The sequence below is a fragment of the Pyrus communis genome, chromosome 5 (assembly GCF_963583255.1).
Source record: "Pyrus communis chromosome 5, drPyrComm1.1, whole genome shotgun sequence".
Lineage (NCBI taxonomy): Eukaryota > Viridiplantae > Streptophyta > Magnoliopsida > Rosales > Rosaceae > Pyrus > Pyrus communis.
In genome coordinates this window covers 28,962,596-28,981,123 of record NC_084807.1, presented here as the reverse complement: position 1 = coordinate 28,981,123, position 18,528 = coordinate 28,962,596, and the positions used below count along the sequence as shown (strand labels likewise).

General features: G+C 38.0%; 4 protein-coding genes across 4 annotated transcripts; 3 read left to right on the top strand and 1 right to left on the bottom strand.

Annotated features, from left to right (window-relative positions):
• The first annotated feature begins 1,855 nt into the window (after positions 1-1,855).
• LOC137734887 (AAA-ATPase At2g46620-like) lies at positions 1,856-3,866 on the top strand. The gene has a single exon (XM_068474202.1). The coding sequence runs from the start codon at positions 2,269-2,271 to the stop codon at positions 3,739-3,741; it is 1,473 nt and encodes a 490-aa protein (XP_068330303.1). The 5' UTR covers positions 1,856-2,268; the 3' UTR covers positions 3,742-3,866.
• A 914-nt stretch (positions 3,867-4,780) lies between these two features.
• LOC137734776 (vacuolar protein sorting-associated protein 26A) lies at positions 4,781-8,781 on the top strand. Its single transcript, XM_068474062.1, has 12 exons — positions 4,781-5,042; positions 5,580-5,629; positions 5,739-5,813; positions 6,039-6,113; positions 6,254-6,326; positions 6,493-6,537; positions 6,781-6,892; positions 7,061-7,127; positions 7,320-7,364; positions 7,520-7,575; positions 7,817-7,992; positions 8,223-8,781. Exons 2-12 carry the CDS (start codon positions 5,627-5,629, stop codon positions 8,399-8,401), a joined length of 906 nt encoding a protein of 301 aa, XP_068330163.1. The 5' UTR covers positions 4,781-5,042; positions 5,580-5,626; the 3' UTR covers positions 8,402-8,781.
• LOC137734777 (rhodanese-like domain-containing protein 14, chloroplastic) lies at positions 8,702-10,516 on the bottom strand. The gene is made up of 6 exons (XM_068474063.1): positions 9,966-10,516; positions 9,783-9,829; positions 9,529-9,621; positions 9,270-9,408; positions 9,080-9,182; positions 8,702-9,004 (listed from the first exon to the last, which is right to left on the bottom strand). Exons 1-6 carry the CDS (start codon positions 10,174-10,176, stop codon positions 8,884-8,886), a joined length of 714 nt encoding a protein of 237 aa, XP_068330164.1. The 5' UTR covers positions 10,177-10,516; the 3' UTR covers positions 8,702-8,883.
• A 1,948-nt stretch (positions 10,517-12,464) lies between these two features.
• LOC137734074 (uncharacterized) lies at positions 12,465-16,031 on the top strand. Its single transcript, XM_068473344.1, has 8 exons — positions 12,465-12,688; positions 13,116-13,260; positions 13,339-13,507; positions 14,210-14,480; positions 14,660-14,925; positions 15,004-15,219; positions 15,396-15,498; positions 15,581-16,031. The coding sequence occupies exons 1-8, from the start codon at positions 12,538-12,540 to the stop codon at positions 15,640-15,642; spliced, it is 1,383 nt and encodes a 460-aa protein (XP_068329445.1). The 5' UTR covers positions 12,465-12,537; the 3' UTR covers positions 15,643-16,031.
• Positions 16,032-18,528: the final 2,497 nt, after the last annotated feature.

Sequence of the window (18,528 nt, the reverse complement as noted above, 5' to 3'; positions counted from 1 at the left end):
GTGGACGTTTGGTGTGGTATCGAGCTCCCATCAAGTTATTCTACCAAATGTAAGCCCATATAAAATACATTACTGCGGCCACAAATTTCAGCAAAGTGAGACGTCCGAATTAGGATGAGATTCACTTTGGATTTCTATGTCGAAGCCTGCAAATTAAAAGATTTGGATCGTTCAAAAGAGAGAAAAAGATCAAGGCCGTTCAAGTTTTTGAATTTTTGTGAAGTGGACTAATAGGATAAACAAATGAAACCGTAAGACTGAAATTGAATGGTCTAAAATCTCTGAGTGCGTGGACTCCGAGCAAAAAAATCCAAAGTCAATATCAATCTATCAGAATCAACAATTCGTTAATTTCCTTTGGATTCCAATTAACTTGTAATACTAGTTTTGTGGACATTAGTACGTGCCCTTGGCTCTCTTAATTATTGCAACGCACAATTGGTTGAAGAACGTAGTTTCACGTCAGAAATTTGACAAAATAAATTTGTTGAAGAATGCAATCTCACGTCGGAAATTTAACAAACTTACAATTTATATTAAATAATTTTATACTTAATTGTACTGATATATTTGTGATAAATGGTTAAATTGAGACAATATCAATGTAAATAAGACTAGACCATTAATCCGACTCTAAAATCTCGACACAACTAATCCAAATAAACCCCTTGTATTATTGCGTAACTGCATTAGTCATTTCCCCTCACTCAAGCAAGCACCATATGTTTGACAACTGAAATATTAATTAATATTGCATGTTGAAAATGACCATCCTGTTTGAAGCTAGATTAATGAAGATTAAACAAAAACCAGGTCGCAGTTGGTGAGCAAAACCACTCTTTGACTACAAGCTCACTGTGGGACATATAAGACGGCCGACGCATGAGAGGGAGAAAAACTAACACGAAGCAGGTTTACCGTTATTGTGATGTTTTAGTTCGATATTGTATTATTACAAATGACAAGATATTCTTAAACTAAAATATTATAATAGTCGTGAACACGCATTTTTGAAAACTTTCTCTATAAAAAATAAAAAAAAAGATAAAGTCACGACTATTACTAGCAGATCTCCCTGCGCCTTGGGTTATTAGCTAGGCACCACCACCACCAACGAAGCCAATAATTTATTAGATTTCTTCACCGGTCCTAATCTGCAATCGGAGAGCAATATTTCAAATTAATCATGTAAAAATTATGTATTTTAATTATTCGAAGCACCAACCGGATCAATAGTGTTTTTTTTTGTTTGTTTTTGGCTAACGACCGATAGTTTAATAGACAGTTCCTATATCTAATGGACAACCGTGTCAGAGTATACTTACAAACGGATGTCAATATAACAATATATTTCAGACCAAACACGCATTGTTATATGCTTAAAACGTGGTGTTTTGACCATATCTTTGGTCATTAGCAAAATCACCACCTCAACCCATAGTCTAGTAGATTTCGTCACTTCCTATACCTAATTTGTACTGTCATGTAGTAGTAACCAATTACGTCACCAACGTTAATAATCAAACTTAAACAATATTGTGTGAAATACGAGTTCAAAATTCATTCCCAACCACTCACCATTCCCGTAACAGTTAAACCAAGGGCTTGGTTGGTCAATAAAATTGAATAAAACCGGGGCGCATGTGAATAGTCTTCTAAAATGCAATATTATTAAATAATCTCGTCCAAATAGTTATACAAATATTAGGGAGAATGAGTCCTTAGTCGTTGGTCTTCGTTTCACAGCCAAAGACGGACAATACAATCTACATTTCTTCCCTATTTCTCCCTACGTACACGCCCATTGTTGCTCTTTGGATTGACCCAACATTGATTGGCCGGCTCAAGCCGTCTCCATATATTATTCCCCCAACCCTCATTCCTCCTCCAAATATTATTTTCAATCTTCACCCATCACCTCCACTCCTCTCTCCCCATATCTTCCTTTGATTTCATCAAATTAAGTTCAACCCAATAGCACGAGGAGCATATTTTAGCAACCCAAAATTTAGCTTCGAATTCAGCTGACTTTAGTAGCTGAGGCTCTTCGGTTAGTACCACGCATCATCAACCTCGCCTTGAAAGTGCCCGTGAAGGCAGAATACCTTCACCTTTGTTTAGAAGCTCAAAATCTAGATACAACTCCGTTAATGTGCTTAATCACTTTGTAATTAGTTAACTTAAGCGTTGGAGGTTCTTCGGCCAGTACCAGGTTGTGCCTACAATTATTATTGCGGTGGGCTTAGCTGGGCTAACTGTTCATTTATCATGGGTGGATTCATGGTATTTTTCTATTTCTTGCTCTTTGCAATTTCCTTGGTTCTGGTTCTCCGGTTCGTGTCCAAAACATCTCTGGTTCACAAATTCACAAAATTATGGCAATCCTTGGCGGACCGGTTCAGAGTCTACCAATTCTACAAAATCCCGCAATTCAACGAGCACTTCCAAGAGAACCGGCTCTACCGGAAGATCTCCGTCTACCTCGACTCCCTCCCTTCCATCGAGGACTCCGACTTCACCAACCTCTTCACCGGCGCCAAATCCAACGACATCTTCTTCCAGCACGACGCCGCCAACTCCGCCGTCCACGACACCTTCCTCAGCGCCAAGCTCTCCTGGACCAATCAGAAATCCCAGTCCGACGGAATCCGCTCCTTCGTCTTGAAAATCAACCGGTCCGACAAGCGCCGTGTGTTCCGCCAGTACTTCCAGCACATCCTCACCGTCGCCGACGAAATCGAGCAGCGGAACAGAGAGATCAAGCTCTTCATGAACCTCTCCAGCGAAAACGAACGGTGGCGATCGGTTCCGTTCATGCACCCCGCCACCTTCGACACCGTCGTGATGGACGCTGAGCTGAAGAATAAAATCCGGTCCGATCTCGAGAATTTCTCGAAATCGAAGCAGTATTATCACCGACTAGGCCGCGTTTGGAAGCGGAGCTTTTTGCTCTACGGCCCCTCCGGCACCGGAAAAACCAGCTTCATCGCCGCCATGGCGAGGTTCTTGAGCTACGACGTGTACGACGTCGACATGTCCAAAGTCGCCGACGACTCCGATCTGAAAATGCTTCTCCTCCAAACGACGCCGAAGTCGCTGATCGTGGTGGAGGATCTGGACCGTTTCTTGACGGAGAAATCGACGGCTGTGAGCTTGTCCGGTCTGTTGAATTTCATGGACGGGATCGTATCATCGTGCGGCGAGGAGCGCGTGTTGGTTTTCACAATGAACTGTAAGGATCAGGTGGACCAGTTAGTTCTGAGGCCGGGGCGGGTCGACGTCCACATCCATTTTCCGCTCTGCGATTTTTCCGCTTTCAAGAGCTTGGCCAGCACTTACCTCGGGCTCAAGGAACACAAGCTGTTCCCGCAGGTGGAGGAGATTTTACACGGCGGCGCGAGTCTGAGCCCGGCGGAGATCGGCGAGATTATGATTTCGAATCGGAGCTCGCCGAGTCGAGCTTTGAAGTCGGTTATCTCGGCGTTGCAGACGCATGTGGATAGTAAGAAGGACGCGAACAAAGCCGCGCAGGCGTTGACGAATAGCTCGTCGGGTCGGTCGGTCGACGAGTCGGGCGAACCCGGCGGCGTTTTTTGCCGGGAGAGTGTTCACACGGTGAGGGAGTTTAAGAAATTGTACGGTCTTTTCAGAATGGGAAGTCGGAGGAAGGAAGAACCGCCGTTGGATTCGAGTTCTGCGGAAATATTGGATGGTTCGCGGCATGAAAGGGTGAATTCGTAATTTTACAAGTATTTCTCTTTATTTTTTAAATTCAAAATACCTAGTCCCATTGTAAAATAACGCTTGACGAAGGATTTAATTTCTTTTTTTTACTAGAATGTTATTTTGTTAATTCAAAAGCTTAATGGAAATGACTTCTATGGACAATGAGGAATTATACGTGCAAAATTTGATTTGACCTGGTTAAGCCAATGACCCATATTTTTGAGGCGCCTAACTATTTTGACAAGTCAAAGTTTTCATTTTGGGTAACGCTACATAGACCAAATTTTGTAAACCAAATAATGTGTTTTCAATAAAAAATAAGCATGTTAATTGACATTTAATTAATAATCCAATCATCTACTCATTTGATTTGCAAATTTGATTTTAAAAAATCGATCTCCCTAGCATTACCCATCGATTTTTGTTAGGTGAGGCTTTCTTTTAAGGGTTGAGGCTTAAGTTTGGTATGTGTTGAAATTGTGATGTAGCCAGAAATTCTATTAAAAACGTCACATCAACAAAAAATAAAACAAAACAAAATAAAATCATCTAATAGCTACAAAATCTTTAGTTTTGTCAAGTTGATTGATTCACCCCATTACGGGCTGAGGTGCTATAATAATGCCTCTTCATGCAAGGGTAGTAAATTTCAGTAATATAAAAATTTATTTCATAAATAACCACAACTATTATCATATTTAGCATCCATATTCTCCTTTATTATTATTATTGTTATTATTATTTTTATAATCTTATGAGTCCTAGAAACATACTGGTCAACTACTCAGAATTTGCATATTTGTGAAATTTATGCCAGCTTTTATTTTATAGAAGGTTCCGTCGGTGAGAAGAGTCATGCCTTGAAAATAATATATACAAAATACTTTGAATATATACAAATACGTAATCTATTAATCTGAGAAGAGTTAGTTGACTATATTGAGTATTTATTGGTTACGCCATCGTGTCGAAAGTTTCTATTACGAAACTAATAATATGATGAAATAAATAAACATATATTTTACGGAACTGGTAATAAGACAAGTTTTTTTCATTTGTTATTTGCAATCTTTCAAGCAACTTGGAAGTTTTCACAAACAATGTAAGATTTTTTTAAATCAAATAAAAACCAAAGGGAAAACCAAAGGTTCGGTCACGTGCTCGCACGTGAGAACGATCATGGCTTGAAGAAGAAAGCAATAGACTTTGAGTCCCATTCCCAACCGTCAATCAAGGGGTGGTTTCGCTCTTCTTCTCCGTCAGCCCTAAAACCCCAATTCGCAGCGCTCGCCGATCTCTCTATTCGTCGTCATAAGGTACGTGAAATTCATAAATCTTCAACTCGGTTTTCAATCTTCGCTTTAAATTTACTACTTTTCTTCTGATTTAGGCTGATGATCGGTTGAATTTTGATCTCAATTGTTCCCCATTTTATGCCTATTTAGAGCCAATTAGGTATATATGCAGTTAAATTGGGAAATCCTTTTTATCTATGAGAATTAGGGCACAAATTTTGAGCTTGGAAATACTGGGTGATTGTGCATTTTAGCTGTTTTGGGTTACAATTCATGCATTGGGGTTTTAGCTTTTTAAATTGTAGGATTAATGAGTAAATTGTGGTTTACGAGCTTAGAACAACTTTTTTTTGTGCATAAACAGGTAAATTTTGCACCTTTGGAAGTGCAAGCTATGTGTGTCTTAAGTTGACTACTATTAGTTTTAAAGTTTATTTAGGTGAACTTTTCGGGTCTTAAGGGAAACTATGATTTTAGTGTTTGGTATACACGATTAGCGAGATAGGCATGCTTTATAATGTGTGTTGAGGCATGAATTGTCCACATTGGATTTTGCAGGTCTCTTGAGTGAGCTATTAGGAACTGGGGTTTTTATCCTGATCAACATGGTAAAGTTTCATGAACAGCTAATGGTTTCTGCAGTTATTGTTTAGTCCGGTTATAAACCGCGAGGAATTCTTTGTAGTATTAATATGGCTCATTTCAAATTTGTCGCAGAATTACTTAATTGGAGCGTTCAAACCATCCTGCAACATTTCAATCACATTTTCTGATGCCAAAACTCGGAAGCAGGTAATCTAGATGCAAACAGTACATTGAGATATTTTCCCTTTCAAGATTGTTATCGTACATATTATAGATGGTAGCTCTTGCTCCTTGTTAGTTCCAATAGATCATTTTATTTAGTGGTTTATTTATCCATGGCTTTATTAATTGCGAATCTATTATCCAAAATACAACTGTATGGGATTGGAAAATCGCATACTTCTTCCCCTCATTTCTGATCTGTTTTTGTAGGTCCCTTTGAAGAAGGAAAGTGGCCAAGCAGTATTGGTCCCACTTTTTCAAAGTCAAGAAAACATTTCTGGGAAGGTAAATTGTTTGATTGTATTGTTTTAAATGATAAGCATTATAGTACACAAAGGTTGAATCTTGAGGAAATTGATTTTGAGTAGTTTAGACTATAAAGATCACCTCTTAAAGATATTTCCTTTCTTTGTTGTCATTGTCAGATTAATATAGAACCAATTCAAGGGAAGAAGGTCGAACACAATGGAGTTAAGGTCGAGCTTCTCGGTCAAATTGGTATTGTTTTTTTCTTTTATTGTCTTGCTAGTGTCCTGTGTTATATTTTGGATGAATTGGGATGATGGAGGTTTGATGTGAAAATAATAGCATGAGGTTTGGTTTTTGGTTGACAGCATGCTAATCGAATTGCTAGCACTCTAATAGACTTTATTTTATGTTGCAGAGATGTACTTTGACAGAGGCAACTTTTATGACTTTACTTCTCTTGGTGAGTTTGCTTATGCTTCATTTCATTAGCTTTGTACGGTTTCTACTCAGTTTTTCAAACTACTGATTTTGGTACTTTGTTTACAACCTTTTACATTAGAAATGAACCCTATTATAATTTTGGCGTTCCAATTTTTTACTGAAGAAAAAAAGGTGCTGTGTTCCATTTAATTGGCTTTAAATTTGTTGCTTATCCCTTCCACCGTATTCTTCAAAGCTCTAAGTGCATTACTATTGTTAACAGTTCGTGAACTTGATGTTCCTGGAGAGATATATGAAAGGAAAACATATCCTTTCGAGTTTTCTACAGTTGAGATGCCATATGAGACTTACAATGGGGTGAATGTGAGACTTAGGTAAGTTTTAAGACACTGATAGTTACTTATATTTTCATTCTTATTTTGTTTATTGAAGTAAATATCTATTGGCACCTTTTACGTTTTTCTACACTAGTGTAGATGGAAAACATCATGTTCATAATAATTAACTCATGCTATGACATATTGTAAGTTTTCTTTTCCCAGGTATGTTCTGAAAGTCACAATTAGTCGTGGTTATGGTAGTAGCATAGTGGAATATCAGGATTTTGTGGTAATCTCTCTCTCTCTCAGAATACCAGGATCTTTTGAGCATTGTGCATTGTCACTTTTTATTATCTATGCTTCCATAACCTGCTCACAATTTACGACTTACGGTGTTTCCATATAAGTGATCATCTACCATTCACACTCACTAGTCATGTAGCATTCTCATAGTTTGTATTGATGTCATTCTGTGCTTCAGGTTCGCAACTATTCCCCACCTCCATCTATTAACAATAGCATCAAGGTGAGTACCAAATAAGGAATGCAATAAAAAAGTTTGCTTCTATTCATCCATTACCTAATTCCATTTTATGGTGCATCTATCTAGTGTGATGCAACAGCCACCCCATTGTTAGTCCTCCCTCAATGGATCGTCTTCTAATTTTATTGCCTTTGCAGATGGAAGTCGGAATCGAAGATTGTCTGCACATTGAGTTTGAGTACAACAAGAGCAAGTAAGTCGAAATGCATTTCATGTTCAGGGTTTTGTGTTTATCATTAGTGGTTTATATGCATGAGATGAAATCCGGAAACAATGGCTGTTTTCAAATGTTACGTTTCATTGCCTTTACAACCATAGCCTGATTGCATTTGTATATAGCGGGCTTGTACAAGAACTTCGTGCCTAGAGTTGTTATTAAAACAAAAGAGAACAATTTGGCATTAATTATTGGTGTGTTGATACTTGACATACAGGTACCATCTAAAAGATGTTATTATTGGCAAGATATATTTCCTTCTTGTGAGAATCAAAATAAAGAATATGGATCTGGAGATCAGGCGTCGAGAGTCAACAGGGTCGGGGCCCAATACCCATGTTGAGACAGAGACACTTGCTAAGTTTGAGTTGATGGATGGTGCTCCAGTAAGAGGTATCTTCATTTACTCTTCCGCTTTCTTATATATCCGGTTTATGCTCATGCAGGTGGGTGATGGCTGTGTAATTTGAAATATCTTTTTAGCACATTTGTATTTTCAACTGGGATGGTCTGGTAAACGTGAATGAAGTTTTTCGGAAATATTGATTTACGTCTAAAGCTTGCTGCAATTCTTCAACTGTCCATAGATGAATGATTTACATGCACATGCTTGCCTTTTTCAGGTGAATCAATTCCCATTAGATTGTTTCTTAGCCCTTATGAACTCACACCAACACATCGCAACATCAATAACAAATTCAGCGTGAAGTATTATTTGAATCTTGTTCTGGTTGATGAAGAGGACCGACGGTATTTCAAGCAGCAAGAAATCACTATATACAGGCTTCAAGAGACGTCATGATCACTCATCTCTCGCGTGCTATCACCATTTGATCCATTAATGTGGAATAGAAGATAACTTTTCTCTTGGCACCTTGTAAAGCTTAAAAACATTCGACCTTTTCGTGCTTCAATGACTTGCTATTCTAGATGAGTTGCAACTTTGATACGGGTTTGTCACGCGTTGTGTACATGGGGCGCGGTGGAAAGGACACGATCTCCGGTTGCTGTGACGATACATCTTGTAGCAATCATCCTGTGTCTTAACTTTGTGAGTTTTCTCCAATTACCTTTGTGAATTACCATTGGAGAAAATAAACCCTTTGGTTTGAGGCAAATTCTCCATGCTATGTCTGAACTATGCATTGTTGGTATTTTCATTACAAGAACATTCAATTTGCATCCGAGAAATCATTGGCACACACGCACGCAGTCATTCATTTATGAACAAAACTTTGCTCCGTTGAAGCATCTTTCTTTCATACGGCTACCACCACCGGCACTTCACTCTTCTTCTTCCGCGACCGATGGCAGCTCCTCCTTAAACCACGCATAAAGTCCGCCGTCTAAGTGGAAGACATTCGTGTAACCGTTGAGGACGAGCAAGTAGGCTGCTATCAATGATCTGCAGAGACCGGTGTGAATGATCAACTCTGCTATGAATCGAAGTCTCGAGGAGGAACAAATTAAACTGAATCACCTTGACTGTTGACCTTCTGGGAGATTTTGGGTTGGTTTCATCGTACCGCCGGCGGCACAAGCCACTATTATCTTTGCCTTCTTATCTAGCTGCGATTCCACACCTGTTACCATGTACCACAACATTGTTATTATTTGGTGTTTCTGTAGCTGTAAAAGTTGTCTACGGACAAAGCAAAGCTTATACATACTTGATATGAACTCTGGGTTCTCTTCTGTGCCGGCAAAGATGCCGAAAAATGCAAAAGCAGCACGGCGGGCAATGTCCCATGCTGTCCACTCCTTTATAAGCCTGTATATTTGCACGTTGATCGCCCCTGCCGGATGAGCCTACATTCACCACAGACGTTCATTTTCCGGTAATTAGTTAGCCAACTCAAACTTGCTGCAGAGATTGGCATGATGCTAAGGGTGACAAATGCAATCACGACGAAGAAAAATTAACCAAACCTCTCTGAATTCCGCTTCAGGGCGCACGTCAAGAATCACAAAGTTGTTTTCTTTTTGAAGCCTCAGAGCTTCTTTCACATCCACACTCCTCACCTGCACATTGTTCAAATTTTCGGCGTTGGCGATTGTTGAAGATCAACTGCTACTTCTGTTCTTAGTTCAATGCTAACGTTCTAACATGGTATCAGAGCGGAATATTCACGGGTTATGTTCTTTGATTGAACTCTATCTGTTTCAGATGAAAACAAGTGTACCTTTTTCTGTAGGAGAAGTTCCCTCTTAGTCTTCCAGTCCTCTTCAGCTAACCTCTCCAAAACAAGATAATCAAGAAACACATGTGAGGGTGGATTAAAAGTAAAATTGTCATCGTTTTTTTTTTGACAAAGCGATATTCTAAACTACTCTGATATACGTAAATACAGGCTGTACAGTTGTACCTGGCGTTTTGGCTTGTTTTGTTGCTGCACTACGGATTCTGAGGCCCTGTGACGAAAACCGTTGCCTTGTGGATGCTGATGATGATGATCTGACTGATCCGACGGCTGTAACCCAGCAGGAATTCTGGTTATGGTGACAATGCTTTGAAGCCAATGATCCCAATGGGGAAGAAGAAGATTGGTTCAGTGTGATCGAAGTCAGAGAAGCCATTAATTCCTAATATATATATTTATGGCCTCCAAAAACCCCAAGAAATCAGCAGCTTTATAATCTAAATAATCTGGATCAATAATTTCAATAATTCAATAGAGAAACAATTGGAATTGGTGTTTTGGGATGTTTTTTGGTGCTTATTTTTTGAGTGAAGTAAATGAGGGGCCATGGATATTATGGGAGTTTATCTCTTTCTCTTCCCAGAATCTGAGTTTGTGGTGGATATTTCTGAGGTCTTTTGCCGTTTCAGTTGTTGTAGGACCATCCATATTGGCCAACATGGATCGACTTGAGAGGATCTCTATGTCCGGAGCAGACGGACTCGGAAATCCAAACCGTTTAAAGACTTTTTTTTTTTTTTGTTTGTGAAGTAAGACATTAGGATGGGCTAGCTAATGAGGACCGCATGATTTAAAGTGATTGGTTTGAATTTCTGAATCCGCTTGCTCTAGATACAAAAATTCGAAAAGAATTTCAACTCACAAAAGATTAACGCCCCTTCCAACTTGACTTTCGTTTACCTTTATCTTTCTTCTTTTACATATCAATTCTGCTCGTATTGACATGTTTATTTATTTAAAACAAATTTGATAATTGAATAAAAAATGAATGGGTCCAATCATTAAGGACGCTGAGACATACCCTGATCACCCCATAGTGGAGGACTAGAGAGATTCCGTTGCCGTTGGTCCTGAATTACATAAAGCTGCATAATTCATTAATAATTTGCACAGTAAGCATTCCTCCATGGCTTCATGGTACGGACAAATTTTTCGGTGTAAAAAATACGACTCGGTATATTAAGTATTGTAATACAAGTAATTGATTTTTTTTATAAATATTCAATCATTTGTATTATGAATTTATAACACTTGATACTAGACTGTGTCTTCGATACACTTAAAAATCCCCCCACAGGATAGAGAGTAAAGGGAGAATATGCTATTAAATTAAAGGAATCCCATTTCTTATTAATTGTAATAAGTCAGCATCAACCATCTGCTGATAATATGGTAGGCATTAATTAGGACATGACTTGTGATCTAAGGTATTCAAAGATATTCTGGACCGTTAATTATTAAATGGTTGATTCAGATGTGATCATTTTAAGATTTTGAATACATTAACTGTTACACCTATTTATCCAAAATTGTCCATCTTTTAATTTTGAAAACCAAAAAAGTTGTTGTAATTAAGTTGCTAGCCTTTTTTAATTTCAAATTGGCCTACCAACGAATCAAATAAAATTACATGATAAGGATATAAGTTACATAACATCTTAATTAATATTTGATATTATGAAGGGAAGAAAAAGTTATGGTAACATAACACATTATTCGTCTGACACCTTTTACAAAAGCATAGCGAATTACCTCACAACTTAGGGAATTTGATAGAAACTATAAGAATAACACGAGAAACTCACTTGTAACTAGTGTTATACAAGTTTCCATCTAGCGCCGCTTAGTAGTTAGGTGGCTAACTACTGTTACGATTAATTTAATCCATAAGCATTTGAAAAATAAGAAAGAGCACTCAGACCTACTTAGGTCATGACTCTCATTTAAACAAAAAATAGATAACTTATATTTTACATTTTATTTTTGCAATAAATGATAAATAGGAAAGGTGTAACTAAATCCCAAACCAACCAACAAAAATCCAAAGTTATCAAATTAGTGTCACTTAATACTATGGTCTAGTGATATTATTTTTCACTAATAAGTGAGAAGTTAAGGTTTGATTATTGCCAAAGACGAATTTGAATCATTCTTTTTATTGTAAATAATATCTTTTGTTAAAAAAAAAAAAAATTTGAAAAGTTAGGGAAATCGTCTACGTCATACCCAGACTTGCAGTACAACATCCGACATTACTTTCAAGTCTTAACCGTCTGATTTTGATTTGAGATCTGTTCCTGTTAAATCACCCACTCCCACATCCCTGGTCCCACAAAAAAAAGTACCACCGACAGAAACAATCTCTACATCACGCAACGTGATGTCGCCACGTGTCACATCACCCCAACAGGGGCCATAATAAATAGGTAGATTACCATACCGCGTCCTGGTAGGTCTCTCCCGCGATCTCTATCATGGGATTCTCCTGCACTCGCACTCTTCTCCCCACCTGTTTCCAAAGTCAACACACTTTAGTCAAACATACAACTTTAGGACCAATCATTACAAATTGTAGAAACAGGGGCTGATGCAGAGGATCGCAGCTCCATCGTCTTCCCTCTTTGTGCTATATTTACACAATCCATTTCTTTCTTCACGTACCTTAAAACTCTCTCTCTCTCTCTCTCTCTCTCTCTCTCTCCTCTCCCTTTGTCTCTCTAGAGTGCAGAGAGTAACAATGGAGGTTTTCTACTACATGGTGTTCGGGATACTAGCGGCGGTGGTGGCCGCGGCGGAGCTCAGCAAGAGCAACAAAGACCGAATCAACACCCCGTCCACTTTCAACGTCTTCAAGAACAATTACCTTTTCGTTTACTCTCTCATGATGGGTAAGCCCACTGGATCTAACCCAAGTTATCGTTTCTCTCAATGCGTACGTGTTTGTTTGCGTTTTTGTATAAATGCATGTGTCTTGATTTGATGAATTTTGATCCGATCTGATGCTAATAGTGAGTTTTATGGAGTTTTAAGTGGAAATTTAAGTACTCATTTGCGAGATCTGCTTGTCTCCGATATTTTTTATCATGTTTTTGATAAGATTTTTGGGATTTTTAATCGTTTTCTTGGTTGAAAAATGATGCTGGCATTGCTTTAATTCTAGCTATTTTCTTTTGATTTGTTCTTAATTGGTGAATAGGAAGTTGGATCTGAGCTGCAGTTTAATTTGAGGGGATTTTGCTAATTATGTTTGAACTTCTCTGATTGAATGAAGAATTGGTTTAAATGACTGACAAACTAATGGTTTTATGGCGATAGCTGGGGACTGGTTGCAGGGTCCTTATGTCTACTACCTGTACAGTACGTACGGATACGGAAAAGGCGACATCGGACAGCTTTTCATTGCTGGTTTCGGGTCCTCCATGTTGTTTGGAACAATTGTTGGATCTCTGGCAGATAAACAGTGAGTTTTCGCGCTGTCATATGCTAAATGGTTCCATGATTATTCGATAACTTTTCACTGATGGTGTCATGAATTTAGGGGCCGAAAGAGGGCGTGCATCACTTATTGTATAACTTACATACTGAGCTGCATCACCAAGCATTCTCCTCAGTACAAAGTTTTGATGTTGGGGCGTATTTTGGGCGGTATTGCCACATCACTTCTATTTTCAGCATTTGAATCATGGCTTGTTGCAGAACACAACAAGGTAAGGGATTGTTGCTCTGCCCTTCTTTTTTAAGGAAACTAAAGAAAATAACTTGAAAACTTTGAGTTTTAAATACAAAATAAATGGTAAAGTGAATAGTACAAGGATTGATTTTTTAATGTAAAAATGTGATTTTTCGTTAAAGTGAATAGTACTGAAAGCTTTTCATTAAAGTTCCTATTTTTTTAGATCGTTTGCTCACAGATCCACTCTAGATGTATAGTTTTAGTGGATGGTCACCTCACTCAACAGGGTGAATTTGTCTTCAAAGGGTACTATTATCGTGCTCACTGGCTTATACCAGAAAAAAATCGCTTGCTTGGGGTGCAAAAATTGTTGCCTTTGTAAATTGTTTGGATGTCATTATTTGTTACACATAGGCAATGAGTTCAACTAGGCGCTGTTTCGCTTGGTTGGGGGCGTGCAAAAATTGTTGCCTTTGTAAATTGTTTGGATGTCATTATTTGTTACACATAGGCAATGAGTTCAACTAGGCGCTGTTTCGCTTGGTTGGGGGCGTGCAAAAATTGTTGCCTTTGTAAATTGTTTGGATGTCATTATTTGTTACACATAGGCAATGAGTTCAACTAGGCGCTGTTTCGCTTGGTTGGGGGCGTGAACTGTGAAAAATTTGATTGATTTCGGAATTTTAACCCTTTGTATCAATAAATCTTATATGTGATCCTCATCTTGACTGTGCAGAGAGGTTTTGAACAACAGTGGCTGTCAATTACATTCTCAAAGGCAATATTTCTTGGCAATGGTGTTGTTGCTATCTTGGCTGGGTTGCTTGGAAATACGCTGGTTGATGCACTGGCTCTTGGGCCTGTGGCACCCTTCGATGCTGCTTCATGCTTTCTCACAATTGGAATGTTTGTGATTTTGTGCACATGGACAGAGAATTATGGAGATCCTTCGGAGAGCAAGGACTTGTTTACCCAGTTCCGGGGTGCTGCTGTTGCCATTGCTTCTGGTATACTATAAACTTAAACTAATATTTTTGGATGATAAATTGTGTATGTTTAATCGTTGGCTTTGGTGTTTAAGCCTACATACGTCCTGCAATTTCTTGTCATTCCCTTTCCAACCTCATGGTCTATTTTTCTGTTATGTTCTGCCTCATTTATTATTACCTTTTTTTATGTGGTTCAGATGAGAAAATCGCGTTACTGGGTGCCATACAGTCTCTGTTTGAAGGTTCTATGTATACATTTGTGTTCCTGTGGACTCCTGCTCTGAGCCCCAATGACGAGGACATTCCACATGGTTTTATTTTTGCCACTTTCATGTTGTCTTCAATGCTTGGAAGCTCCCTTGCATCCCGGTTGATGGCTCGACAATCACCTAGGGTCGAGAGCTATATGCAGATTGTCTTTGCCATCTCAGCTGCCTCTCTCCTGCTTCCCATTGTGACCAGTGTATGTTAGGATTCCAGTGTATTGTTTTCTTTATTATTCTATGTTGTGCCGTTCCCTAACTTTGCTAATTTCAAACAGTTCTTGGTAGCACCTTCCACTGTGAAAGGAGGGAGCATCTCTTTTGCTGGTTGTATCCAGCTTCTTGGATTCTGTGCCTTTGAGGCTTGCGTAGGACTATTCTGGCCGTCCATCATGAAGATGAGATCTCAGTACATCCCCGAGGAGGCCAGGAGCACCATCATGAACTTCTTCCGCATTCCTCTCAACATTTTTGTCTGCGTTGTGCTGTATAATGTATGTTACAGTTCTTGACCTTGCAATTACATTAGACCTGTAGATGTGGGTGAAGTAGGCAAATTGGCCTTTAGGTGGACCAATCTTGTTTTGTCTTACGGACATGATGTTATCACGTAAGTGTGCTCAGTCCACCTCTTTTGTAACTAGCGAGTTGGTTTTGTATGTCTTTGCAGGTTGATGCGTTTCCAATGACAGTTATGTTTGGTATGTGCTCGATCTTCCTCTTCGTAGCATGTCTCTTGCAGAGGCGCCTCATGGCGATTTCAGACAAGCCCAGTAAGTCTCACTCCAACCATATCCTTTGGCATCCTTAATATTTTTGGTGCTCATGGTTGGAACTGTTTGATTCTGTCAACAGAGACTGAAGATTGGGTATCAATGAAGGAGAGGGACAGCGAGGCAGAGCCGTTAAACATATAATCGACGCTGAGCAGACAGACCACCGGACTTTTGAGAGGTCGAAGACAACGAGCTCATCCGTTCAACATACTAGTAAAGTTCCTGTTAACTAAGGGTATGTTCAATTTCGAAACGGTATGGATGGAAAATGTGGGAGGAAAACAGTGGTCTGCCCAGCAAAGATGCGAACCGAAGAAGATCCGGTTGAACGTCAGTGAATTAGTTTATTGCCAAGTTTTCGGGGAAGGAAAATCATCTCTTCTTGTAATGCCATCGTTATTCTTTTACATTATCCAATAGCCTCTCTCTCTCTCTCTCTCTCTCTCTCTCTCACACACACACACACACACATTTTTCTTCATTGACATTGAAGTGTACCTACGATTACTTAATGCAATTTTGTTTTATCATCTTTGTGTTTTTGTCATCAACAAAATTGGAGTGCAGCTTCTGATTTATGCAGACTCAAAAGTCACATTTTCCGGTTTAAAAGTTGAATGAAAAATACTTGGTAAGACTGTCTCCAAATCACTAATAATAAATTCTTTAATGCATACAACAAAAAATTTCGGCTTAAATACTCTATTAAAAATACATTTTTACCTAATTAAATAGTAAAATCACTGTCAATTGCCTTACAGATTTAACTCTTAATCATGATGAAAAATATTTTTCAAAAATAAAAAATTTACATTTTTCTCAACAAAAAACGTTGGCTAATCATTACGGTTTTTTGTCGATTTTGCAAATTTGTACAAAAATCTATTTGCTTTCACCTCCATCGCACCATAAGGTTTTGAAAATTCATGTAAGACTTTTTGTTGATATTCTTGTAGATGAAGTCTAGTTTTGGCAATGTGTTGGGCCTGACTACAATTTTTGTCCATTTTATTTTTTTAGTTTTCGGCTTACATATTCTATTAAAAATATATTTGTAGCTCAATAAATGGTAAAACCACTTTCAATTACCCTATAAGGTACTTTTATTCATACCGGGAAATATTTTGTAGAAATAAAAAATTTAGCATTTTTTTCAGTAAAAACGTGGGCTAATCATCATTGTTTCTCAATGATTTTGTAAATTTGTACAAAAATCGTTGTAAAATTTATTTTCTTTCACCTTCGTAGCACATAGAGGTTTGAAAAATCATATAAGACTTTGTTGATATTCTAAATAGATGGAGACCTCGTTTCAACAATGTTTTATGTCACACTACAATTTTTGTCCATTTATTTTTAAGTTTTCGTTTTAAATATTCTACTAAAAAAACATTTGTGTCTCAATAAACCGTAAAATTGTTTCCAAATGCCTTATAATGTGTTTCTATAATACTGACGAAAAATGTGACATCTCACATCGCCTAGGGGAGTGATCCTTATATGTATATTCTCATCCCTACCTAGCACGAGGCTTTTTGGGAGCTCATTGGCTTCGGGTTCTATTGGAACTTCGAAGTTAAGCAAGTAGCGCGCAAGAGCACTCCCATGATGGGTGACCCATTGGGAAGTTCTCGTGTGAGTTCCTAGAAACAAAATCGTGAGGGCGTGGTCGGGGTCTAAAGCGGACAATATCGTGCTATGGTGGTGGAGCGGACCCGGGAAGTGGTCCCCCTCGGGGCGAGATGTGACAAAAAATATTACGAGAAAATAAAAATTTGGCATTTTTCATAAAAAAAAAAACGTGGGTTACACTCATGGTTTTTAGTTGGTTTTGCAAATTCGTACATAAATCATCGTTCAATCTATTTAAAGCGGACAATATCGTGCTACGGTGGTAGAGCGAACCCAGGAAGTGGTCCCCCCGGGCCGGGATGTGACAAAAAATATTACGAGAAAATAAAAATTTTGCATTTTTCATAAAAAAATGTGGGTTACACTCACGGTTTTTAGTTGGTTTTGCAAATTCGTACATAAATCATCGTTCAATATATTTATTTTCACATTTGCCTCATCTTGAAGTTTAAAAAAATAAAATTAAGACTTTCCATTGATATTCTTGAGGGTAGAACCCCATTTTAACAATGTTTAGGCCACACTACTATGTTTTTAATTTTTAACTTAAATATTCTACTAAATATACATTTATTGCTTCATAGACAATAAAACTGCTTCCAAATGCCTTATAAAGTTTTTCTTAATGCTCACGAAAAATATTTCGTGAAATAAAAAAGTTAGCATTTTTAACAAAAAAAACTTTTGTTAGGCGGGCTCGACTCAAGTAAAACAAGGCAAACTTCGCTCACACAGAACGAGGCACACCGAGCACAAAAAATGAGAGGGTGGCTGCGCGCACGAAAGATGGGCAGCAAAACAAGGATATAGATATATATCTAAAGAAATTTGAATCTAAATAAAGTAAGGTAGGAAGAAAAATAATTCAACGGAAATAGAAAAAAGTACAAAATAAATAAATAAATAAAATAGAAAATGTTACGATCGGTAGTTAGGTACCGATTATACAGTAGAGTTGCCGCGAGCTGGGTAGCGATGATACTCCAAATAAGTCGCTAGTATCATAACGATCCCGGCTTTTCAAATGTTTCTATTTTTTTTTCCTTTTTTTTTTGTTGTTAATTTTTCTTGTATTTCTATTACCTTAACAACAAACTATCATATTCATGTTCTTCAAAATATATTATTTCGTATAAAATCTATTATAATTCATATTTAAACACTTGTAATCAACGATTTAGAATCTAAATTTAAAGATATTTGAATTTAATAATGGTTACTCAAATAAAGGAAATAAATTAGAATAGGGAAAGATCAGTACTACGCTACCAATCCTCGCCCTAAATCATCTTTCAATCTATTTATTTTCACATTCACTCTCAGTCAAGTTTTGAAAATTAAGGTAACACTTTTCGTTGGTATTCTTGAGGGCAGAACAATTTACAATGATTTGGA

Bases quoted from the DNA above. Each gene is read 5' to 3' on its own strand.
- LOC137734887 (XM_068474202.1), top strand. From the start codon at position 2,269: ATGGGTGGATTCATGGTATTTTTCTATTTCTTGCTCTTTGCAATTTCC.
- LOC137734776 (XM_068474062.1), top strand. The intron at 6,114-6,253 runs GTAAATTGTTTG...TGTCATTGTCAG, and splicing joins AAGAAAACATTTCTGGGAAG to ATTAATATAGAACCAATTCA. The intron at 6,893-7,060 runs GTAAGTTTTAAG...TTCTTTTCCCAG, and splicing joins GGGGTGAATGTGAGACTTAG to GTATGTTCTGAAAGTCACAA.
- LOC137734074 (XM_068473344.1), top strand. From the start codon at position 12,538: ATGGAGGTTTTCTACTACATGGTGTTCGGGATACTAGCGGCGGTGGTG. The intron at 14,481-14,659 runs GTATACTATAAA...TATGTGGTTCAG, and splicing joins TGCTGTTGCCATTGCTTCTG to ATGAGAAAATCGCGTTACTG. The intron at 15,499-15,580 runs GTAAGTCTCACT...TTCTGTCAACAG, and splicing joins GGCGATTTCAGACAAGCCCA to AGACTGAAGATTGGGTATCA.
- LOC137734777 (XM_068474063.1), bottom strand. From the start codon at position 10,176: ATGGCTTCTCTGACTTCGATCACACTGAACCAATCTTCTTCTTCCCCA. The intron at 9,409-9,528 runs GTTTGGTTAATT...TGGTGAATGTAG, and splicing joins CTGAAGCGGAATTCAGAGAG to GCTCATCCGGCAGGGGCGAT. The intron at 9,183-9,269 runs GTATGTATAAGC...ACATGGTAACAG, and splicing joins GAACCCAGAGTTCATATCAA to GTGTGGAATCGCAGCTAGAT.